This window comes from Corapipo altera, unplaced genomic scaffold, assembly GCF_003945725.1.
Source record: "Corapipo altera isolate COAL_440 unplaced genomic scaffold, ASM394572v1 48, whole genome shotgun sequence".
Taxonomy (NCBI): Eukaryota; Metazoa; Chordata; class Aves; order Passeriformes; family Pipridae; genus Corapipo; species Corapipo altera.
In genome coordinates this window covers 1,630,398-1,656,989 of record NW_020884931.1, presented here as the reverse complement: position 1 = coordinate 1,656,989, position 26,592 = coordinate 1,630,398, and the positions used below count along the sequence as shown (strand labels likewise).

At 40.7% G+C, this 26,592-nt stretch overlaps 1 protein-coding gene across 38 annotated transcripts in view; it reads right to left on the bottom strand.

Moving 5' to 3' along the window:
• NRXN1 (neurexin 1) overlaps positions 1-26,592 on the bottom strand; it is a 706,226-nt gene that overhangs the window by 32,866 nt on the left and 646,768 nt on the right. For 2 of the 38 annotated variants that reach the window (XM_027659309.1, XM_027659312.1), the window contains exon 1: positions 21,667-21,770. The exons of the other annotated variants lie outside the window; for them this stretch is intronic. In XM_027659309.1, the coding sequence (XP_027515110.1) occupies positions 21,667-21,699 (33 nt within the window). In that variant the 5' untranslated portion in view covers positions 21,700-21,770. Of the gene's footprint in view, positions 1-21,666; positions 21,771-26,592 lie in introns of those variants that run through there. 38 annotated transcript variants of the gene reach the window in all.

Here is a 26,592-nt window from a genome sequence, read left to right as displayed (position 1 = left end):
GGAAGAAGTTCTTGCTGGTGCAACTAAAACATTCAGTTGGCTCCCTAAATAGGCATGCTGTGTCAGGAAAGACTATAATTAAACTCCCCAAGTCTGTCAGTCTTGTCTATATGGGAATGTTACTGTGATACAAATGAAGTTAATTAAAACTGTTATAACTCCCAGGTGCATAAATTTATGCTGGGGAAGAAGATCAGATGTTTTCTGCGTAGCTTTGGAGGGCAGTGTAAGTTACCTCCAGTCAGCCCATAGTTTTGCTCTGTGTACCCACAGGAGGAAGTGGAACAGCCAAACCCCTTGGGTTCATCTATACTCATGGAATGGCAGCAGCATGATGTGTCAGACTCTTCATGGGAACAAGCTGTTCCACTCACAGTGACATGTTCCATGTGTCTGCCTGCACAGCAAACTCCACTACACCTCAGCTCTTCAGATTCAGCTCTCTTCCCTCTAACAGCTATGTACTGTGCAACGAAAACAATGCAAACTAATGTGAGAAAATCTGAATTAAAGAAGAATATTCAGTCCTTCTCCCACTGCTTTAACATCAGGAATCCAGGCAGTTTATCACTGCCCTGAGTTCCTCCTGCTGGACAGCCATCGAAGGGTCACATTCAAGTCCCTTTAGCTTTTATGAGTCTGAGAAAGCTTCAATACTGTCTCCCTCTCTCAGTGTAGCACAGTACCTTAATACACAGAGGTGGTTTTTTTTTTCTTCCCCTCTTTTTTTTTTCAATAACATCTTTCCAAAAATCTCTAGACTCTCCAGACATCTTAGATTCCCCAGATTCCTTAGATCTGAACAAAGCTATAAAATACCTTCACGCATCGCCCATCATTGATTTCTCACGTCTTTAGTATTCTGTGGTCTCACATAAGAGACCCAACCTCCTCCTCCCCTGCTGTTCTCCTGAGGTCTGTCCTTTGGAGCGTGGGACGTCTCTCTTCTCCCTAATATCACTGCAAAATCTATTTTTTATAACCTCTGCTCACCTTTATCTCCCTGCTGAAAGATTTCTAATTAGCCTGCTCGGATGATCGAAGTCTTCTGTTGCCCTCAGTGCTCTGCCTTTTGCAGTCATTGTTCAGACTTCACTGCATTAGTCTAGGACCACGGGTGAAATTATTTCATCTGTTGCTCTCTGTTCATCATAATGATAATGCAGTAACACTCTTCATTTAATGTTATCAATGTATCATGAACTTTAATATCTGCAATAAACTTCAACACAGAGGAACAGATTTTGAGCTGCTTGGAAGGGACAGGAGTGCAGGAACTGCCTGCAAAGCACTGCTCAACCCCTCTCCTCCTGGATCAGCTACCAAGAAGCAAAAGTAGTCCCCAGGCGTGTATGAACATTTTACAAGATGACACCAAACGGGTGAGGACTCCTCGGCTACTCTGTGGTGCAACCTTTGCAATCTGGGGCATCCCTTGCTAGTTTTATCCAACAGCTCAAAGCAGAAATTGGGATCCAGAATTTGGCCACAATCATTGCATAAATGCAAGTTGCATTATTAGGGTCCCTCAAGGAAGCTGGTAAGCACTTTAAATCAAAGAGTTCCTAATACACTGAGACCCAACCTACATCACAATGTGCAGCGATTTGAAATGAAAGAACTAGCAACGCTGAAATCTTATTTTGATTGATTTTTACAGAACATAAATGTAACATCTAAGCACTCAGGCGAAGAAAAAACTCTGCAAGTTAGGTGAGACCGCCCACAGAGAATTTCTTCACCTGATCACACCAATTTGCAGAGATTAATTGTATAGAAGGAGGCACATAATGTCAAATTTCATGATAAATGGACATTATGACAGCAAACGATTTCCCCTAATGTTCCATTATGCTTCTCAACATTTTAAATTTAATTACTTGAAGAAAAAATAGAAAAGGCAAAAGCCATCAATACCCTCACCATTACACGGTATTTTCAACTTGAGAAGGCATTTTGTTTCACCATAAAGAAAACTTCATGTGTGAACTCGAGGGAGGCAGATCTCAGACATTATGACAATGTTGCTATAGCAATTATTTGTGGGAACGTGCATCAGTCGCAGCTTAGCTCTCAAGCCAACTGCTCAGCTCATGCATGCTGTTCCTAACCAGAATATAAAGTGCCTGGTGCTTATTGTATCCTAATAAGATTTGTAAATTACTTACAATGATGTACTTCCAACAACTAGGAATGGAAGAATAGTTTTGTTACTAATATTTAATCATGTTCAGAAAAACCCTTTATAATTATGCATTCGGTTAGACATTTCAGCTCCTCTTTTCCGTGAAGTCAAAGTCATATCAATATATTCTAAAAGAAATCAATTACATTTCCTGAATTATTCTGCATAATATATTATTGAAATGGGGTCTGCTTTGAATAGCGGTTATTTAAGATCAGATTATTATTTGGAAGCAAAGGAAGTAAAACTTAGATCGAGACAAAATTTTATAACGATTCAGCATAAACTATGGGTGTGAAAATGCAATGTTCAAGTATTCTCAAAAGCCCAAGCAGCAGATAAAGCAGAAATAACTGAATCACCCTTGCATGTATTTTGTCCATTTAACAATACTTCATTGCTCAGCTAAAATAAATTTTCCTGGCTACAGTCATTAAAAATAAATGCAATTGTGCAACACTTGAGACATTGTGCGCAACACTTATGATATTACCATGCAGCTTCAGGCCTCAAATCAAAACCTAAGAGCCAAGGTATCCCATACTTTGGGGGGGTTTAGGTTTGAAGCTAGTTCAGTTTAGTAAAGCAATCTGTGGACATAAAACTCCCAGACAATGGACAAACTACCTCTGCAGACCAAACCCTCTGGGGTGCTCAAGTCATATACTCAGCCAACTATAAGTGCTTTCTTCAACCTACAGTTCTTTAATCTCCAACTAATTTTATTAATCGATCTTATACTTTAAAACTGCTTCAGCAGCCAGAACAGGATGGATCCTAGGAGGGCATGATGCTTAATTTCACAATGAATTCTTTGGTAATGAAAGATCCATCACGGTACAAACTGAGCGCCCTACATAAAACAAGGCCACAGAGGACCTGGCCCTGTTCTGCATTTGTTTACCAAAATGACAGCCTCTCACTAAACTACATCAGATACACAGCGAGACAGTTCCTTAAGATTTCCTTCCCAGTATCTGCAGCCTATCGACTTAACATACACATATTTCAGCATGTCTTAATATTTTGCTTCAGCATACTGAAAACGTTGCAGCCTCCCTCCTTTGTTCTTTCCAGCCTTGTTCTGCAGCAACGTCTGAATTAAAGTAGGTCTGAAATATCTACTTATGCAAATTACACTCAGATATTTGGGAGGATGAAAATCCTAGGAAAAAAACCTTATGTTTAACTGAGTGCTTTTTGAGCAAAGCAATCATTTATCTTTAATTTTTTTCTTGAAATAAAATTCATGAGCCCTTTTAAACATGCGAAAGTCACACTTCTTAACCTCATCCATCACTGTGTGGAGTAGGCTAGTCACTCCCTGTAGTATTTTTACAGGTAATAGAGCAAAGGCATTTTCTAAAACACACTTGACACATCCTAATGCTCAGCCTGGAAGTACCTTCTTTGTTTTCAGAGCATACAGGCTACCCTGTCAACCCTTGCCTTTTTTTTGTTTTCTTTTTCAAAACTCCAAACAATAAAACAAGTGGTAACTGATTTCAATAATTAGATGCATACAGAGCTCCTCTTTAGCTTCCCTACCCAATTCTCCACATTAAAAATAGATGAGGAGAGAATGAGGTTGACATTTAAAAGTACATTCTCTTGATAGGTGACAGAAATGTGGACATCTCTAGTCCCAGGGGCTTTACAGACTGGGGAAGAGATGTCTGGGAAACTCATCTGTAACTCCCACCCTGTAAGGACAGGACATCCTGACACAGAGTGATTCTTTCTTCTGCAATCTTAATACTTGGCTCCTATTTTCTTTATTTGCCACAATGCCAGATAGCTGTAGTGCTATAGACCCAAGCAAAAGTCTGCTGTCATGCCCCCTCTTATCCTACCATCTCCTTGTAAATGCACAAAATCTCCAAACTCCCCCAATCCTAGCATTTTAAAACAACACAGAACTCAGGAAATCCGTTTTCTGGGATGGCAAAGGGAGACACACATTTTCCATTAGATGGCTGCTATTTTCCTAATTCATATGGGATTTAGCACTGGAAAATCAAAGGAAATGAAAGCCTTCCCTGCAGTATTAAATCCTTTTGTGGTTATGGATTTCCTTCAGGAGAAATTACCACCTTGGCGTGTATAGCTCTGCACTTGCAGCTTCAGGCAATAGCTTGCAAATAAAACAGCAGGACAAAGAGCAAATGGCCGGTTTCTTCCTCCCAAAAACTTCCACGCTCATGACTCAGTTTTGATTGAAAATGTCAAGGTGGCTTTACATGGAAAGCAGCTAAAGGAAAAGGTGGGCACTAACCCACCATGAAGAAAGGGATGGCTGATAGTCTCCAAGTGGGTAAGTAGAGAGGAGTAAGTATTTTGCTTCCTATAGGCGGGACAGGGCTCCCAGCCAGTGGCTCCCATCTGCTCGTGAGCAGGAAGCACGACACCACCGCTCCACCACACCTACTGCCATTTCTCCTCCATGACCAGCTGTTTCTTCAACTTAACGGGGCTGTGAAACGCTGGCAGAAGGGGTGTTTACAGTCATTCTACTCTGAAAGTTAAATCTGCCATTATAAGATTATGCTAATAGCTAAATCTCAGCTGTATGCGTCAATTTGTACTTCAGGAAGGCTGTTATCCCCTGCATCAATTTAACAGGAGCAGACTGAGCATTATTAAGTGGTTCTCATGTACATAGAAAATGTACATACAGCAAGTGCCACCACCGCACAATGCTGCAAATCAGGAGTTCTGGAAATGCCAGAGCAAAGCCTCCAAGAAGTGATTATAATCCCCAAATGCTGACTTGGAGATGGTAGACTTCTCTGAACAGCATATGCACTCACAGTGCAAAATTTATTCTCCATTAAACGTGCAGTGTAAGTATCAATAAAGACCATTTGTCTTCCCTTCCTTTACTACCAATCTGACCTTGTTGTTAATAAAAGCAAGGAATAGCTTTTTTCATCAATATAGGAACACATGCAGATTGATATTTATCACTACATGGTCTGCTTAGAGCCCTTCTGGTTTTCTTTGAAGGATCACAAATTATTCACAACACTGCGGGGTTTCTTCAGTGATAACATCTGATGCATTTTATACAACATCCTTGTTTTTGTATCTGATATCAAACCCTATAAACCACATCATTTTATAGGGAACCTGAAATTGGATTCCTCTGCAACAGAACATTTCCTCCCTTGACTGTCTGCAGCACTTTATAAAATATTTATTGATAGGATGCCTAAAAATACACATTGCCCAGCACAGCTTTAAGATGGAGAACTATTTAGCAGCCATAAACTAGATTTCACACCACAGGGTTCTTATTAGGCATAGTTGCCTAGAAATCACACTTATTTTCTGACATATGATTATAAAATATTTTCATTTCAAATGAATAATTCAGATCACTGAACAGACATAGTTACATAATTTTTTCTTCTTCAAGATACCACAGCAAAAGCTGCACTCCAAAAACATTCAGAGGACCCAGGTGAACAAGTCTGTGTCTTTCTGCCTATTTATCTTTTATTTGAAAACAAATTTAATTACTCTTTATGTGACATGTCACATACTTCTGGTCAAGCCTCGGCATGAAATGCAGAGATGCTGTTTTTGGCCAGGCATCCCCCAGTGTGACTTCGTGGGATGCTGAAAAATCCCTAGGATTGCCTGCCTGCATATAAATGAGCCAGGGCTCTTCTCCATAATGCAAATGGCAAGGCAGCCCTCTTTCCTGGCAAATTAAGGCGGTGACAAACACTTTCTCACCACACTCAGAGATGCATGAATTCTCCAGGGAAATGCGGTGCCAGGTTTCGCACCAGCAACAGAGACAGGCAGAGACACACACAGCACTGTCCCACCCACCCGTCCCTGTCGGACCGGCCCCTGCCACGACTACGTTCACTGGGTCGGTTTCCAGTGAAGCACCAAGAATCAGTTGCTATTTCTACACATTTTTGTCCAACAGGATTCCCCAACTGCAAATGGTGAACAAGAGCCAGCACTTTGACACCATAACGGTAAGGAGAGGGAGCAGTGCTCCCTCATTGCCACAAGTGTCTGCTCTTTGGGAACCCTTGCTTGCAAGAGCAGGATCACTATGATTCCCAGTTTTTCTGTTATGGATGCTGAGGCATTCATCCTCCTCTGTAATTTATTAAAATTACAAAACCTTACCTTACCATTATTGTACCTTTTTTGTTTTTAAGATAATGAATTCCTCCATGATACGTAGATCCTCTCCCAGGACTCAGGTTTTCCACTCTCAGTGGGGGTTCGTGTAAAACATACCAAGGCACCAGCTAGCACCGCATCCAGACTGCACTAGGCTGAGTCTGGCTCTACCCCATTTCTCAGGCTCTACTGTGCTTTCCAGAAAACATGCTCCATGTGTTAAGGACATGCCTTAACATTGCACAACATACCTAATCTGAGCACACTAGCAATCAGTTTACTAGAATATTTTATTCACAAGTACATCTGTTGCAGCATATTTCACTGTATTCAAGAGGCTAGACAAAAACCCACTGTCCACTGTCTGTAGGCATATAATGCATCCATCTCGTGCAAAACAATGGCTTTGCTTTCCCAGAAGCAACGGAACTGAATACAACTGAGGATTTCTGCTTGATGAATATAGAAATCTTAATTGAGATTTAATGTTTACTTTACCTTTTAAAGCACAGAGCAAACACCAGAAAAATTATTGTGAAACAGAAAAAAATAAAAAGAAAAAAGAGAAAAGTTAAAAAGCTAATTAACAGTGGTTGAAACTTGCTTGGTTCAAACAATAACCTGTCCAAGCGACAGCATTTGCCAGCACAGCAAATGCCTAGCCTTGCAGATAAAGCTTTGAACTCACTGTTTTTCTAGCACCTGAACCACTAATTAAAAAAGAATAATTTAAAAGAAAGCATAATCTTACCTACAGACAAGAAAAGTGACTAAATATTTAATTCTTCTCTCGTACACAGTGAACTAGAAAATAGGCAGACTGAGCATGTGTGTGTTTGGGGGAGATTCTGTTTAATCCATGCAGTTCATAATGTTTAGAGAGATACAATCACCATTTTGCAGCTGCTTTCACTTAGGTCACTGCTGTATGACTCAAAACTGCATTAAATTGTCGATTCTAAGAATGGTGAATAGTTGTATTCAGCTTCAGATTGGGTCCTACCTTCAAAGTCTGCACTGCCTGTACCACAACAAGGAGGACATAGTTCTGGAGATGCCATGCACTGCATGCAATGGTTTTAACATTCCACCTTTTACTTGCCAGGAACTATAAACATTTAGAAGCACTAGAGGTTCAGCAAACTCATTATTTCTGCCCAAAGTCCAAGCATTTAGATCAACCCCCTCCCACTTATGCATCCTTATGTTTTGCAAAATGAAACTAATTTACGTCTTCCTGCCTCTTTTTCCATAGGCAATCACCCATGACCCTTTATTTTTAGCCCCTTCTGCTCTGCCTAATCTGGTAAGAGAGACACTTTAGCTTAGAGAAGCAAGAGCTGCAATGCTTCAGTGCACAGCTGAGAGCTGCGGCCAGCACTGGGTATACCCAAGAGAAAAAGTACTTTTGTGACAGCAGCAGCTGCTCAGCATTAAAACAGAACCATGCAAGCAACAAATAGCCCTAATTACTCTAGATAAGAAAATTATCTGCAAAGTGCAACGACAGAATCTCTGAAATACATGCACGCAATCTTATCAGACATGGAACCTCATTTTCTTAAGCAATCAGGATCTCCTTTGAGAACACATTCTATTTCTCATGGTAGTTGCTCTACTTTTCTCATTCCCAGACTTTTTAGCTACTGGGGATAATATGAATGGATTAACAACCGATTTTAATGTCATGTAACACTGGTAACATACATATAATGCAGCAATTATATAAGCAACTGTCTCTATAATCACTCTTCAAGGAATCACCATCTGCAAATCTGCCACTTCACCTTTAAAACTACAGCCCTAACCCGTCAAAATCAAATTGGATTTCTATTAGAATATTGCAGAAGTTAACCAAATAAGCTACAGAACCATGTCTTGCAACAAATCAATATTTCATGCCATAATTTATCCTGTGGAGAGCCAAAGTATAAAGACATTTAGATAAAACATGAACTTTCATTTTGTTGTTGTTTTTTGACTTCTCCTCCTTTCCCGCAGAAATCCAGTGCAACTTCAGAAGTTCCAAAACCTAAAGCCATACCTGTTGGGGGCTAAACTATACTAAGCATTGAAGAGATTATGGATTTTAACCAAATAGGAATTCCTATAGTTGACCAAACTATTTTTGCTGTTTATCACAGAGGAGATACTAAAGCACAAGGATATTTAAAAAAGAAAGGAGATAAAGGAATAAAATGTGCAGATGTTCACAAATGCAAGAGTCACTTTAGTCAATTCCCTGAAAGATAAAAGTGGCTTCAGCATTGTGCACCCACTCCTGCATCCAAGCCTGCTCTTTGTAATGAGTGCTCTTTCCCCTCTAATGGCAGCATCTAATTTTTTGTTTGCATTAGAGGTTCAACAAAAGATAATTAAAATAATTTCAAAATCAAACAGAAAAGACCAAATTGCTTTACAAGAAAATTCTTCCCCTAACTGCTCTTTAAATTCATCTCCCACTTCTGCTCCCCTCCCATAATGTCAACTGGATCTAGTAGAAGTTTTTATAAGCAAGGATGAATTCCACTGGTGTAATTGCACTAAATGAATCTTTAGGTCTTACCAGGCATTACCCCCACTGCTACCAGAAGGAATTTTGCTTGGATAAAGACCAATGTGTCTATGAGCCTCTGGTTTTGCTAAAGGCTCTGCAGAAGTTCAGATCATTAAGAGGAGCCCCTGGATTAGGATTATTTCGTTAGTTGTTCTACTATTACTGAGATGACTTCTTAAATAAATGCACTGTTGCTAACAGGCTACTTTGGTTCACGTACAGAAATATTTCTCAGCTAATGGATGTCTTCCTTAGCATGACTGTGAAAGGCCAGCCCAGAGGTCATGAGACATTGCCAGGGGCAAATGTTCTTCGTAAACATTTTGAAACATAGATATGCAGAATCAGAATGCATCGTGTAATCTTTCTAACTGCCCCCCCCCCCCCAAATGTTTTACTCTCATTATTATAATAAACACAAAATGGTGATGACTTTTAAAAAAAACACCAGTGCTTCAGCAACCTGAAAACTGCTGTTGTCAGGAAAGAACATCTGAAAAATGTCCAATAACAATAATCCACTTTAGGCTCTGTCAAGAACCAGTAACACAAATTCTCATTACAGTATATAACTATGTTTATGCTTATGTTGTGGACTTGTAATTTGTTCAGGTCTCTCTCTATTAAAACAATGCCTAGTGAAAATGACAGAAAAATAAAACAGAAAAATAAGTTCACTGTTCAGCTTTCCTAAACAACTAATTTAAAGGTCCAAATTTGCACTGTTGGGCATTTTTCTGCCTAAAGCCTTTTAATACATTTCTGCTGCATAAAGGTCCATTTAGAACTTTGGAAACAGACTGGACTTTACAATGCAGAAATTCTTTTTCAGTCTTATGTTCTCAACTCAGGGAATTATGAATAAGTTCCTGCATGAGTTAATGAACCACTACGAGTTTTTCTATAGAATTCATGTCTTCCTGACTTCTTCTAGACTTCCCTGCCCTCAGTTAGAGATATCTCTTAACTGAATTGAACTATTGCTGGCTGGAAGAAGCTTGGATTTATCTCCCATGCCAGTGATGGGTGGAGACTCTTCCTATATATTGCGAGATTCAACAAAGTAATTTCTTTCTGGTTTAGAAACAGTAAGGCTAAATTTGTTTGATGTCCAGTATTTGTATTCAATAAGACCTTCTCTCTCCCCAAAACAAAACAGGCAACAAAAATACAAGCACCGACCTAGGCAAGCAAACTCTCACCTGTAACTTCCCCAAGGGGAGGGTGGGAAGAGGTTTTTTTTTCTCAGCGTGGGATTTTGGTATTTACACATCACATTGATGCTGGAGAGCTCTCTGGCCTGCACCAGTAACTCCCTCCCAATTTAACTTGAATCCTGCTGTTGGTTTAGCACAGAGGTGGATGCCAGAATATGTGCAAAGACCCACTCCTCTTTCTTGGTAGTTGCTTTTTTTGTGACACTGCGCCCAATCATCTTATCAACACACATCTCAAAATGTGACCTCCCCCAGGTATTCTCACATAATTTTCACATTTAATATAAACAGCTCATAAGAGCTACATCGGGCGAGCGAAGTGGAAGTGATTTTTTTTTAAAAATCTATTTTATTATACCTGGTTAAAACCTGGTTTCATTTCAAAATCCCCAAACTTTCTCTCCCCCAATGCCTTATGTTAATTGACGGATCTCAAAAGCTACACACAGAAAAGAGTTTCTAATGCATCCAAACATCTTCTAAAGGTTGGCTGAAATACATGTACAGATAAAAGAAACTACTTTTATTTAGCATCATCTTTTCAGTTCTCTGACTGAATGGATATCTTGATATCAGAAACTTTGGATCTCAGTTGCTTTTTAAGCTTGATATTCCTCAGGTTTTTCCATGCTCAGGTCTGACAGCAAACTGTCCTCTTCTGCTGCCCATTTGTTCACAGGTATGAAACTTCAATTTTTTTGAAATATACCCCATCAAGCAGCTTTGCTACCTTATCAGCACAACAGCACCTGACAAATAAATGCCAGATGTATCATAAGCATCAGCTGAAACAATTCCACCTTGTCCTGCCTTTATGTTCTCTGGCAAACTTTGGCATCAACCAACTGCAGATTCAGCTACTTACCAGTTCTCCAAGCTGCTTTCACTCCTCCCCAGACTAGACCAATTCACATCTGTTTATGTTCTTTCTTGTTATGGCTTTAGGAAAACACTAACAGTATTTAACAATCTTCTCCAGCATCACTACAGTCCTTCCTAGGGATAAATACACTACTTTGGGACTTTGCAGATTGCCACAAACTGCTTCGCTGTTTAATCCTGCATTTTGGCAAATTTCACTGTAATACAGAGATGGACAGCAAATGTCAAGGAATGTGTGGTATAATCCATGGGGTCAAAGCCTGCCTGCATCTACCCTCTATTCAGCTCTTGCTGGAACTGAATTTTTCATAAATGTAGAACAAGAAGAAAACAAAACTTCCCTGTTGCCCACTGCAGCCCAAATTTTCTCTCTGTGCATCCATCTCACTCTTTGGCAGTGGTATTTTGGTATCCTTCTCTTGTCTCAGAATTCCACAAGGATAAACTGTACAGTGTCTCAAGAGATTTTTTTTTGGTTTCTGGAAGGTTAAGATGTCCTAGTCTTACCAGGCTGTTTTTTCTAAAGGGGCTACAGCAGTTTCCAAGGCTGGTTTCTCAATCATCAACTCATATAATAAATATTATAATATTCTAAAACTTAATTAATCCTTTCTTCCACTACCCCCAATTCGCTATTCAGTGTTTACTATGCTCAAGTGCTCTTGAGAATGGTATGAACTGAGAAGTTTGGGGTAGGATGTCTGTCCAAAGAAGATTCTCTGCCTGAGATCAGATTACTCCAATGCATTCTTTTCCCTTTGTATCAGGGCTGAAAGCTCTCTGTGATCATTCTCAAATACATAAGCTCTCCTGCACAGCTGAATCATTACAGGAAAAATGGAAAAAAACCGTATCAAATATTTTTACAACTCCACCTGAGTATGAAAATATGCACACACATACCCACTGCACAAAAGGGTCTTGTTTTGAAGGAGAAGCTGCCAATTAGCTGTCCCCACAAGGCTAATTTATAACTCTGTGACTTCCACAGCTGTAGCCCACAGCTGCATGCAAGATTCAACGTACCTGCTGAGGGACGAATCCTTTCAGAGACTTTTCACTTTGTTGTTCTGAATAACCCTTTATCAGTGTTCTGAGCATAAAAGCACACTGGTGTATGACCTTGGGAAGGGTGTCTTCTTCATGGGCACGACGTGTAAAGGCAGGAATCAAAGCCGGCAGGCTTGCAAGATCCTGGTGGCAGGCAGATGTATATATAGAGAGAGCATTGGCTGCTCTATTTTAAAAATATACTGAAAGAAAGCTCTAGCACCAGGTTCCCGTTCCCTTTATACTGATATGGCTCTAAGAGGGACTACTGCCTGCGAGCTCCTGGCACAATGTGCAGTGCCAGAGGACCAGGTATGGGGCAAGGGAAGGTGCAATGATCCTTAGCTGAATTTTCAGCCAGAAAGAAACAACAGATATAAGAAGCAAGTATTGATCCCAGAAATTTCAGGGGGATGCTGGTTCTGAAATGAGAGTATAACACTCAGTCTATCACTGTAAATGAGGTTAAAAATAAAATGAAGAAGAGACTGTACTTACAAGGGCAGCAGAGCCAGTTACAGGACTCTTATTTTGAGATTTTAATTGGCATGAAATTGATGGTAAGGAGAGCCCCACTGTTTCCCCTGATCTGACCTCTGCAGCATGAGATAAACAAAACTTCCCTGATAAAGACTACAATCTCAACTCTTAAAATGTATCTGGTACTCAGTAGCCACCTGCTTCCTATAGACAATCTAATAAAATTAGAGATCCTTGGAATGAAGCCAGTGTTTTGCTCCATTCAGCATCCAGACCTGGCTGGTTTCCTCAGATGGAGAGATCGTGGACTGGGCACACACACCACGCTGGCAGCCCGAAATCAGGCCACCAGCACAAGGAAGAGTATCAGCAGTTTGACTGCAGGTGACACCCCTGTGCATGTGCTATCATAGTGCTCCCTGCTGAAATTCCTCTTTGTTTTTTTGAAACTGAGAGTGCCTGCTGAACAAAGCACCCTATCCAATATTCCAGAGCCAGAACACCTTACATGGAAATCAGATTCAGCAATTTATGCAGCTACTAACATTTCCAATAGGTCAACATGAATTTACAAACAAGAAGATTCTTTTGACTGCTGAGCTCACTAATTGCCACAGTTCTGAGGACCATATTTGGCATCTGGGTCCAGCTTACAGGACCACCCTCCGAGGGCAGAGATAAACCCACTGTATATAGAACATGTGGTAGTTTCCTTAATCCCCACTCCCAATTATTTTGCAAGGGTCACAGGATATTCCAGTCTTTCCTTTCTTCCAAGAATATCCTTCCCCCTCCCAGTTATCAGCACTAATACAAAAAAGCATACATCCATGCAAAACCATTCACAAGAGGAAGAAATGTCACCTCCAAATCAACAAACATTCAATAGAGGAAGAAGTCCACCCAAAACCAAAGAAAAACTTAATGAATTGTTGGCTTATTTCAGGTCATATACATACATGCAAAACACTGAATCAAGAGTAACTCAAATGGCACCTGGAAAATGCAAATATGATTACACTTTTTCTAACATAATTATTAGACAGCCAACTTCAGCATTCAGTATAATTTCAACTCGAGACACAACTTCTTGGTCATTCCCAGTGACCTCTATTAGACAGATGTCCAGTTCTGGGACACTGATACTAGAGGAAAAACCCAACAGAGAATATTCGTTGGAAAGGAAAATTACTCTTTATATCTGGAAATAGTGGCACTAATGTTTTAGTGTAAGACCACGTGAAGTGCAAGGCTCTATGAACTGCATGTGCGCTAGTTTAGCAGTGACTCAAACTTTCTCCAAAATGATAGAATAATGGGATTTATATCTGTTATGTTAAATTTTTGCCTAGATCGTCAAATTCAGTTAAGACCTAGAAATTATCTGGCATATTCATAAATGAATGAGGAACGCAAGTTCCCAGAAACACACGAAGGAATGGGATTTACTACATTCAAGGTATAAATACAGATAATCCCGCACTTGCACACTGGTTGGGCAGGGAAGTGGAGCTGGAAAGAACAGGACCATCAGTGCCAAGCCTTTAGCTAAGACAGATGCAGACTCTAGTCAGGCTCTGAATAACATCAGTTTCCATATTGTGAGAACATTGTTTAACTAATATTTTTCACAGCTTCATATGCTCTTACTCTGGTTATCAACATGGCTAAGGCAACATCTTTCCATTTTGCTCTCTGTCACTCAGCAGTAGTACAGGCATATGCCATGCATTGATAGTCTGATAAACAACTGAAGCTGCTTATAGTTCATTCAAGGGGAATAATGTTATGTTCCAGAGTCATCCCATTATTTAGTAATCTCAAGATGGTTCTGTCTAATTAATCACAAATAAATGAGAATCTTCTCTTGGAATTGAAATGCATTACAGTTGAGGTAGGTTTCCAATGGGAATCAGTCACTTCCCCACTATATTTTTAGATTATTTACTCAGGTTACTTTCAGTTTTCCTATTTCAAAGTACAGCAGTACCTGAAGTTGAAAAGCTGACTTTAATCCTTGAAGCCGTCTGGATACCAGGCTATAAAAAGAATAATACAAAATCTACTAGAGCAGTCAAGTCAGTCCTGGCACAATGCAAGGCAGGAGCAAGGGTCACGGATCAGCTGCCAGAGCTCCTCATCTTTCAGTGGCTGCACACTGGAAGAATGCTCCCACTGTCATAAAAGATGCTGCCCATTCCTGGTTCAGATATGTCACCTATACAGCATTGGGGAACAGGTATTACAGACAGTTTGGACACAAGAAAATTGTCTCAGACTTTTTCAGGACTAGGTTACCATCTCAGTCGCCTATTTTAGGCTGCCAGAAAGCAAAGATTAGACAAAGTGACAGATACATTCCTATGGGCTTAAAAGTTGCTATTATTTCCTTTGTAACCGTCTGGTGCACAAAAACAGTGAGATTTGAATGTCACTCTGTATCCTTTCTGCCTCATGTGTCCTCCCCAGTAACCCTGAAGGAGTATTTTGCAAAGGTCGCCTTTGCAGCCTTTTCAGATGTCTCCACTATCGCTTTGGTTATGTTATTCCCTATATATGCCCTGTAGACAGGGGAAATATGTAGCAATAGAAATTTGCTGCACAGGTAAAGCTGCAAAGGGAAGAGTCAGGGCTGGTAAAGATGACAATTGTCAGTGTAGTTTACGGAAAAGCGTGGTGTCTTTGTTCATGCCTTTAGGTAAAAACGGTGCAACTGGAAACCTAGAACTTAAGACACAGGCAGAAAGAAAGAAATTATGCTGATTCTCTCTTAGCTATTTCATGAACCCTGACCCTGCAAGAGTTAGCAGAAACATCTCACTGCCTTTTTAGCTAGCTGGAATAAATTCCATAAATAGGAAGAGGAGTAACATAAAGGATTTCCTGTAAAGTCTCTTCCTAACCACAACTGAAAAAGGCAACTATAATCCAACATGCGCTGAACAGACCAGGAGACTCCTGCAGAGATATTCCACTGGTCCAGACTGAGTTTAAACTCATTTAAGGGATGCAAACTGTGTTTCTCAGGGCTAAGCTTAAATAAGGGTGTAGTACCCTAGCATTGTGCCCTGAATGCCTAGGACAGGAGGAGAGTTATTTCTGGCACTGATGCACCATGTGCTGAAATCGGTCACTGATGCTCATGTGGGACGCGGCAGTTCCGCAGACGCAGTTGTTGGCGAGGGCCCGGGGCTGCTCAGGCTGTTCGGTGCAGATGGACATCCTCTATGAAATCACAGGCTACATTTTTTAGCTTGGCTTTGCAAAGCACCATGAAGTTGGCACGGGCCAGGGGAAGTGAGCTTGCCCAGGCTACGGTGGTTGACGTTGACATCAACCACACTGAACATATTTGCATTTGGCAAGGGATCTTACCGGAAGGGATATTTTTATGGGCCCGCTGTGATTTTGGCTAAGCCGTCTCCCACCCCTTCCTCGCTGCTATAAAACATGGCAGAGGTTTGTACTTTGTCCATGTACTCATTCCTCAGCTTCCCCAATGCTGGAGCATTAATGATACTTAATACCTGTGTTGAATATACCTGCGTTATATATAAAGTAAAATTTTGACTTTTCATTCACTGTCATATCCCTGTTATTAAGCAATTATAACATCAGTGGGGAACTCAAAAATATGCTTTACTCCTAAGGGCCACATGAACTTCATTTTTGCTTCTACTGTACAACATACTCTACAAAAATAATGTATATTTGCTTGTTTCCTGTGTACTCTCTGGGAACCACCTTTCTTAAAGGTCCTTTGGTCATGCATGATAAAATAGGTGAAAACAAAAGCCATTCTCCACCTCTTCAGTGCAGCCATGCCCCAGGTGTACATTCTGCTTTGAGGGATGTGTAAGAATTGGTAGCAGTCATAGGGCAGAGACACAACTCCAGACTCTAATTACCCTTTTTCTGACACTGAACTTGCTCACCAACTCTACTAACTTAATGCATTTGGTTAATAGCTCAAATAACCCCACAGAAAAATTTTGAAAGTCCAACAAAGCCCCTGAATGACTAAGGTGGAGCAGCATTAAACACCACCACAGAAAAGCAAAGTATTTCCCTCAGCCTCCAATACGGAAAAATATAACAACAGCATACGTGGTGGTATAGCTTCACAATGAGAGTGAACTAGCAAGGGAGTTTTGAAATAGATAGGAAAGGGAATAAAAAAAATCAGAAGAACTACAAAAAATGAAAAAAAAAATACAAAACTTGCGGAAACTTAGGGAAAATAATTTAAGTCTTTACTTCATGTAATTTCATTTTTATTGGTTTGCAGCCATACCACAGCCAATTTAGAGAAACCAGCGAACAAGACTCTAACATTATTGTTGCCAAGAAATGCAATTTACTCTGTGCTAAAGTCCACGACTTACTGTATTCATTTCTGGATTTGTGCCAAAAACATATGGCTAGACTCAAACCAGAGTGTTCCAAGGTCCTAGACCTTACAGACTCTCAGCGTGAGGAGTGCCTTACCACCTGAAAACTTCCCAGCTCTTTACTGGCAAGGAATCAGTTCATGAGATGGAATTTAGAATGAATCATTTTGGTGAAAATACCATCTTGCTCATTTCCCACTTAATTCTGATATACTTTTAGCAACAATCATCCAAGAGATAGATAGGTTTAGAAATCAATTCATATGTCCTTACATACTTAGACTTTATGCTCGCAGACTTCTGCCAAGGATAACATGTCAGTGCCACTGAAGTCAATGACAAAACTTCCACTGACTTTAAGGGTGGTAGAATTTCACCCTAAATCCATGTTTTTTGGAAACCCAGACACACTGCTGCACAGGACTAACCGGTGTGTCTACAATGCTCAGATTTCCTGAGCATTCCTGATACAGAACACACTTTCTAATCCCTGGTTGTTCTGCTTTTTTTTTTTTGCACACATTTTTCCCCTTCTCTAGTAGAGAAGTGCATTCTCTAGAACTACCATTCCCTAGTAATGCAGTCAAATTCATTATTACAGGAAAAAAAAAGCTAGTAGTGATCTGGATGTGTGGGCACAGAACAATAATTTGACCCCCTCTGCAGCATCCCATCAAAAACTAACCAGCTATTGCATGGGGGCTGCACAGAAACAGTCCCAACAAATACTTCTGCAGAAGGATTGCAAGGGTTTTGTTGGCTGCATGTTGATGTACAATCACCCCATATCCTTTCAGAAAGCTGTTGACTGTAAGTTTTGCCTTCGGCCTTTATTCTGTCTGATCTCGATATGGTACTTAGATTGGAGACATTACCTGAAGTTTCACCCAAAAGGGATTGAAAGATACAATCTGAAGAAAAAGGATTAGTCCTATTTAACTGCATGTGATTATACAGCTAACCCTAATTATGCATCCCACTGGCAAAAATAAAGTACAGTGGAGATGTAGACAAGATAAAAAGAGAAAGCCAGCGCAGAAAAGCATAGCAAAGACTGTAATCATTCAAGCTACTTCACAAGAGCAACTTCTCATGCTTTTATCAGACTTTTCCTGGATCTGCTGGTCAGAGCCACTTCCAAGAGCAGGACAAAACACCGTATGGACTGAAAAACCATGTCAGAAATCTAAGCAACAAAGAGAGAGCAATAAATCCAGAAATACAAAATTACTACTGGATGAATGTGTAAAACAAGCGTAAAATTAATTTTTGTGTCAGAAAAGCTGATCACTTAGCTGCTGAAAAAACCTTCTAATTCATAAGAATTAGTAACATGAAACAAATAGAATGACTAAACTTTATAGCAATACACACAACTAAAATAATTATAAAATATTTCAAGCTATTGAAGACATTAACCAAGACATTATGAAAATCATTCACTGTTCACCAAGAAGTTCTGACTGTCAAGCTTCTCCTTGGCTAAGACTGAATATGGTGTTTTCTTCAACTATTTATCTTGGAAGGCTCAGAAAGGCTTTCTTTTGTGTATATACACAAAACCCAACCAAGTCATGACACCATCTCTAAAAGTGTGAAGACATAAAGAGCTCTAAGGAGAGGAAACAACTCCTCTAAGCAGTGGCAATGGGGGACCCAAGACAGAAGGGTGTCAGCAGAGTGGGAAATCCTTTTATGAGGTGGAGCTGCTATAGTTTACATGGCTGTTCCAAACAACGTGATTTTCAGTAGCTGAGAAAAGAGAGAGGACAGATGAACAGGATCTACAGATGAATAGGTAGATCCTACTCTAGGATCTCTAGAGTAGATCCTAGAGTATATACTCTATTTGGATTACAGCAGGTTAGACTGTTTTCTCATTTGTGCCACCAAACTATCCTCATCATGGTACTTTTGTTAAATCACCAACCTGGCACAGGAGCACTTTCAGAAGAATATGATTTTCATTTTGAAACATCTGTATTTTAATCTTTTCTTTACACTCCTGTTCTCTGGTACTCCACGTGGCTACCTTCCATAATGGGAACACAGGATGGCTGAACCTGCTCTGCATTTCTTCCTCATGGCAGGAAAGCCATACTGACAAATCTTAACTTTCTACGTCATCTCAAATGCACAAGGTCAAAAAACAAATCTTCTCGCACTGTGACTGGGTTTTCTTGCTAAATCAGCATTACTCCAAGACATAAAGCACAGCTGAGTTTTTTAACACTGTCCTTAGGCTGTTTGTCTCCTCAGAATTCCTGTTGAATATTGATTTGGGATTTAAAGGTCCAACTGCCCACCTAATCAGGTTGTGTATACAAACTTTGACTGATTAATGGGTTATTTTAAATGCACGGCTGCTTCAAGGACTAAAGAACATGGACAACATGAACTTTCCTTGTCTTGCTTTATGCCACAAGGTTTTAGATCAAACTATACCTTTACAGAAATACAGGCTTGCCCTTCAGGATACAACCACCAAACAGACTTTTCTGTGAATTGCTTTTCCGGACGCATCTAAGGCAATTCTGCTAAGCCTTAGTTATAAGCAATCTTAAAATACCAGAAACATTACTTGGTATTAAACTTGAGACCACATGTTGGCTTTTGAGATATTCATAACTCTAGCAGACCTTATATTAAGCAAATGGAATTCATTTTGTACACGCTATCTAGATGCATCTCTCCACAGGTGAGCTACCATCTAGGCAGGTTTAATGGACAATTCCTCAGGCTGCCCTGGCAATTACTCCTCTGCTGACCTGGAAGGATCATTAATATTAGGGAGCTGAGATGCAATTCAATTTCCATTCTGACTCAGCCCTAAGCTCCTTCTAAGTGGATGCTGTCAGCTGTGTCAAATTATATATGAAGCCTAGATGATGTGGAGGACTATTAGGAAGAGAGCTGGGAATGGTAAACTCTATTCACAAAGTTTTCAGCCTAAACTCAAATAGTGGCCTAAGATACCAACAGGCCAGAACTATTTGGCATGGGAAAACTCTAATAGATACCCAAAATGATTTTGGGGGGTAAGATGCTATGAGAAGAACAAAATCAGGTGTGGATTAGCTCAGAGCAATAAGAGACGAGCTGCTTATAGAATGGCATGTTCAGTGATTTAAATGCATAACATAAACAACCCCTAAAAGGCTTAATGGTAGAACTCTGAGGAAGCCTAGCTAACAAATGCAAATAGCATTACACAATATACCCAGTACACCACAGATACTGTTTGATCCGTAGCCCCACAACTGCAGCAATAAATAAAAAAGAATTAAGATAGCTCAGATCCAGTTCAGCAGGCAACCTTTAGACAATCATGGAAAAGCCCCCCCAAAACCATAACTCCTCTCAACACAATGGTTATAACCTGTAAACCAGGATAAAACTGAACAACTGTCTCCCCCACTTTATTATCTTCTGATTCATTTGAAAGAAATGTACCAAAAAACGCTTTTCCCTTTTCTAGCTAATGGGGGAAATGAGAGGTTTATGTAAAGATGGAAGCTGCTGCTTCCTTGCTTTAAAAGCCCTTTAACCTCTTTTGGCAACCCTCATCCTCACCTTTGCCTTCGCCTACTATCATGATGCACCTGTCCCACCTGATGCCAGCTCTGGTGTTGCCAGCAGAATTCCCATGGTGCATGCAGGCGCGACAGTGCCACGGCATTTTAACTCTTCTTGGGGAGAATAACGAGCTAAAAAGATCCTGAACCTCCTCAGAGGAGCTGAGTGGTCCCCCCCACACACATACCTTTCTGCTCGTTTTCAGGTAATATGGAAAGCTTTGTAATCAAAGGTCTTTTAAATTAGATGCCTTGGAGGTTTGTTATTTTCAAACAAACAAACAGATAAATAAATAAATAAATGAACAGACCCCCCCTTGCTCTTCGGTGTTAGAAACAAGCAAATAAACAATCAACCTTTAAAAAAGACACAAACACGTTCATTGTCATAAACATGCAGCGATTTACCCTCCCCCGAAAGATTAGAATGAACTCATTTAAAAATGAAACTACTTTGCATTATATATCACCAAATATTAGTCAATCAGATACAGTCATTCATTTATATGCGATTTTTCTTATCAAAGCATGCATAAAACTCACAGGAATTCCCGTTGTGCAAATGCTCACTGAAAAAAAATCAAATCAAAACAAGTACACACATACGTACACACACACGTACACACATATTCTAAGCCAAGATGATAAGCATGCATGGTCAGGGTTTAAGCATCATTTAAGCCAAAATAATTGCTAGATTATTAAAAAAGAAAGCAGCCTGGCAATTATTTGAAGCAGGTTTTATTCATGCTTTTATTTGATTCTTCTCGATTTTCCTTTCCTTTAAACAATTTGTAGCAAACATGCTAAAAAAAAAAAAGGCTCTATTGTTCAAAAAAAGCAGAAGAGAAAAAAACCAGCAGCATCCATGCTCTGGGTACCAAAGCGTAATTTTCTTGGAGCAGAAAAGAAAAAAAAAAAAACCCAACACATTTTAAAGCTTTTCTAGATTTAAAACATATATCGTGCAGAAATTTGATCTTAATATTAATGACATGCAATCTCCAAGGAGACGTATTCTAATTAAAAAAAAAAAAAGTCATTTTCAGTAAATCGGCATAAATGCCTTTTTTTTTTTTTTTTCCTTTCTCCTCCTTGCTGTCAGCCTAAAGGTATCTTAAACCCTGCATGCGGCAGTGCTTCGCCTGTGCGCTGCATCGGCTGTGAGAGAAGAAGCTACCTGAGAGTTTTCACAGTGCCATCTCATATCCATGTCTGCCTGGCTACCCTGCGTGCTTACAGTTGGTTTGTTTTTTTTTTTTTTTTCTTTTTCTTTTTCTTTCCTTTTTTTTTTTTTTTTTCCCTCCCCCTCCTCTCTTTCTTCCTTCCCCCCCACCCCCTCTCCCCCAAAAACCCCTCCCGCCCTTAATTCTTAATGGAAATCCTAGGGAATTTAGTCCATCCTCTGAAATCAATACTGGTGACAGGCGCGCTCCGCGGGACCCGCCGATGATGAATCGCCTGCGCATCCTCACGGCCTATCAGCGCGCGCCGCCGCACAGCCAATGGCCGCGCCCGGAAACCCCCGGAGCCGCCGCCCGGGAACCGCACCGGGAGCCGGGAACCCTCACCCGGGAACCCGCACCCGCACACCCGCACACCGCGCTGCGGGACGGAACGGGCGCCGCCCGCACCCGCGGAAGCGGGAAGGGGAGCGGATCCCCCCTCCCCCCCCCGCGCCCCGGGCTGGCGCGGGAAGGGTGGTGGTGGTGGTGGGAATGGTTGGTCCCCCGTCATTCCGGCAAAGCAGGCGTGCCACGTCAAGCTGGCACCTCGGCAGCGTTATCTTAACGTTTTAAAAGTCCCAGTAATAAGCCGGGGAGACCCCGACGAGCAAGTTCACAAACGCCTCGATACGGGAAGGGCGCGCCTTCATTTTGGAGCCCCCCCCACCCCTTCGCCCCACCCCAAACCTGTGCACTCCCTACGCGACGCGCCCAGCGCCCGCCCGGCGCGGGAAGCGATGGGGAAGATGCTGTGGGAAGACAGCACAGCACGTCTGGGCTGCCATATGGAAACCCGTGATGAGCGTCTGCTGGCGTTGGCCAGAGCCAGATCGGCCGCCCGGCGATGCACAGGTGCCGGAGCAACCTTGAGCAAGCAACCGCTGAAAACAGGTTCATCAGATCGTGCCAACAAACCCCGCAAAATCCAACCACGACGTCTAGCCACCTTTTAAAACAACACCATTTTACTTTGATTTGTCACAGGGAGAATTTTTCCTTTTTTTTTTTTTTTTATTTTAACAGTTTTCATGAATCCCAACAGTTGCAAGTTACTAAGCTCCCACCTTAACTCTCCTGTAGGGCTTTTCCAGAAGCCCTCAAAAACAGTTTGAATAATGGATGCCTATGCTGAGGAAAAAGACAATGAGAGATGAAAAAGTCAAGTGAAACTATCTTTGCAGTTGCCCTGACAGGAGCTCAGAGATGGTAAGGCTGCCTGACATGCCGTACCCTCACCCATCCATTTCAGTGGCAATGTGTTACCTGTTTCTAAAGGCATTTTGAACTTGCAACACCATTTGACAAACAATATGTCTGCATGCACCTTCCTGCTAATGGCCAAAGCACATAGCAGTAAAAAAAAATTAATACAATGCAGTGCCTTGATACACTTCATCATGTAAAAATAAACTGAAATAAGATCTACTCTGTATGAAAAACATCTCTCTCCTCTAAACAGAGCCAGGTTTAACCCCAAGGTATGTGGTACCAGTATATTTGGTAGATTTTCATAGTAGTGCTTAGATTTTTAATATTTAGTTATTAAATTATAAGCATGTGTAACAGGTGTTCCTTTCCCGATGAACTGAAATATTAAAGCCCATAGACAGCAGCAAGGCTGCGTTGTCCACACAGGTGCTCTCTACATATATTCATTTGGCTGCAATTAAGTCACAACTAAGGTAGTTAATGTTGAAAGAAACACTTCATAGCTTGTTAGAAGTGTTGTCACTGTCTGTTAAATGTCTGTCTGTATGAGGTGGCTCTAATTGGAGGAAAGTCATTGCCCTCAGGCTCTTACACCTGCCTTGTGGTGAAATCTGACTCTTGACACTGCAACTGCAAAACTGCAAGACAATGTGCCAGTGGATGGCGAAGAAAGTGCTCTCCTCACTTGTTCTACGCATTGTTTTCTAAGCGTGGGCCAGCAAAGTTAAAGGTCTTCTGGAGCTGAACACTATATTTTGATAGCTCTCAGAGTTGTAAATCTCTCAGGATATCCATTCAGAGCAGTTTTTGGCCCTCCAAGGAACACCCTAGGAATCCCCGGATCTTGACTCTGCACCTGTCCCCTCTGTGAAGAGGGGACCATCAGGCAGAGGACACCATCAGGCCATAATTATGTGGTTTCTTATCCAGTGTTTTGCTTTGTGGGCAACGGTCAAAATTCCAAGCCTTTTTTGCACATTCCATCTCAGGGACCCCGAGAGAGGACAGGAAAGGCAGTGCTCATGGCTGGCATCTGTGCTCTGACTGCCCTTCTGGCATCAGCATTGATTTCCATGGCTTGCCTGACAATCACCCCTGTCGGGGCTGTGTCCTCAATGAAAGGTGTTCATCTGGGGGGCAAAGCAAGTAAGAAAGACACTCCTATTTTCATTAAGGAGATTATCTAAATGAGAATAGTAAGTACCATTTCCAGCGGTTCAAACAGTGGGGTCCTTTCACATTCACTAAGACAAACTTTCACTAACCCCAGCATGCACTTTCCTGAAAGATAGTGCTAAATTATCTACAATATTTTGCTTGAGGTGGTATTTTTTGGAAGTGTGATTCTACAACAGCACCATTAACAGTAACGGACTGTCATATGTTCTGTATGGTGTTATCCAGGGGACTAACTAACGCAGCAGTAACAGGAATGGTATAAAGATGGATGGCAGATCCCGACTCCTCTCAAATGCTGAGCAGATGTTTGTGAGGATGGAATGCTGTTTGAAAAGCCTTGCTCTGAAGTGCTGGGAGAAATGCTGCAGAGCACAGCTTGCTATGAGCTGTGCTAGGTCAGAAAGGTATATCTACAGATTCTGGATGTCCAGCAAAAACCAGCTTGCAATGGAATTGCTTCTATTGGAGAATAACACTCCATCTAGCCAAGTTCAGGGGTTTTTTTGACTTTCATGGAGACGCAGCTCTATGTGTGCATCATGTGTGGTGTGCTATGGTATATGAAAATACAATAGATGATGTGGTTAGGATAAATTTTACCCAAAGGATGTGAAGACACTGTAAGTGTTATGAGCTTAGTATGGCAAAGCAGTTAGAAATGCACCTGCCTTTACATTTAAGTACTTGTAACTTTGCATTTAAGTAAACTCCCGAGTGCTTTGTTGAATCAAGTCCAAATATACCAAAAAATAACACTAAATGCAAGAAAGCAATAAACCTGAATTTGCTTGAGTACACATTCTCAAGCTGTACATGAGAGTTTTGCTGAATGTATGCATTTTGCCAAAACTATACAAAATATCACTTAAAAACCTGCTTGTCAATGCAGTGAGGGATATGAAATTAGTTGTATAGCTATATTTCATAGCTAGGGACAGTGTAGTAAATATCGTAAATATCACAAAGACAAATCTATATAGTTACTAAAATGCAGAAACAGCATTATCCTTGAAAAACACACACACAAAAAATGACATAAAACCCACCATACAAAACCAAGAACAGAAGAAGCCAGACTTGAGATTTGATTTAAATCTAAATATAATACATATTTCATTAACTAGACAGGAACTGTACAGACATATCATCATTAAAATCCCTGCTACTGCACTGAACAGGCAGTTTTATAAAATTATTGTAATTTATCTAGGAAAAAGATCTACTCAAGAGCAAAAAAACCCTGATTATTTTTTTAATACAATTTTATCAAAAGAATTTGCATCTACAGTTCAGACACAGACAGAAGCCTTCAGTTCTTACACTTCAACCTAAGGGCAAGCACAGGTTAAGCTGTTTGAGATGAGAACGAGATATTTTATATATTATCCACCACTTCTAACGTGCTTAATGAGCATGAAAGTTATGTGAGTTTTAAATATAAAGGCCTATGTGTCCTTAGGGATTAAATTGTCTTTTTAACTTGAGAGTCACATCTCTCTTGTGGTCAGGTGGGCCTCTGCCCATGCCCAGTCACCTGCAAACCCCCCAGGATTGTCCTTTGGAAATGTATTTAACGACTTTGAGGTGTGTGTGGGTTTGCTGTCTACAGTGAGTTTTAATTTCATAATTACCTATGCACAAAGTCATTCCTATCCAGAGAGAGTTGGTATTAAGGAGGTAGCCTTACTGTTTTCACAGGAGAATTGGGGCAGTATTTGGGATGTTATCAATGTGACATCTTCACTTTTCCCCTGGAGACTTCTGCAATATTCCACTCTGCTAAACTACTGAACTCTGGGAAATAAGTGTCAGTGTCAACACTTTCTGTCATCTCTGTAACACTTAGTGTACTTGCACCTGTGACAAAATTACCCCCTTCTGGCAGGAAGTCTGTAATCTCCTTCCCGGAGGTCTGAACTCTCCCATCATGTCAGCCAAACTGCACCCATTGAAACAGCTTGCAGGTACCTCCATTCCCATGGATCACAGGAAAAAAGCTTGGCAGTGATGAAAATCTTCAAGAGAACTGCCTTCCACTGCTTAAAAGGTCAAGATTCTCCTCCTTTTTTAAGCAAATGGAAGCAGAAAAACTGTCACCGGAAAAAATTACTCTCTCAAGAAACCATAATTTAGATCAATCCTACCTGTTTGGAACTAACAGAAGCTCTCAGACTTTAGTTCCCAATTCTGTACTACCAAGAAACAGATTAAATGTACTTGTTGTGCTGGGCACATATATATTTCCATTCTCTGCTTCCTCTTACCTCCTACTTACCATGTCCTAACTTTTTTTTCTGGTCTTTCCAAATCCTTTTATACCTTGTTAATCAACAGAGTCATAACAGTGCAATGGGAAAATGATGGCATGCAGCTATTATACTAATTATATAGAGCACCTTTATTTTGTCTCAATTGGCTCCATAAATTATGTTTCTTACCCATGCAAATATTAACACTACCTGATTGCTCACACCTATCTGCTTTAATATAAG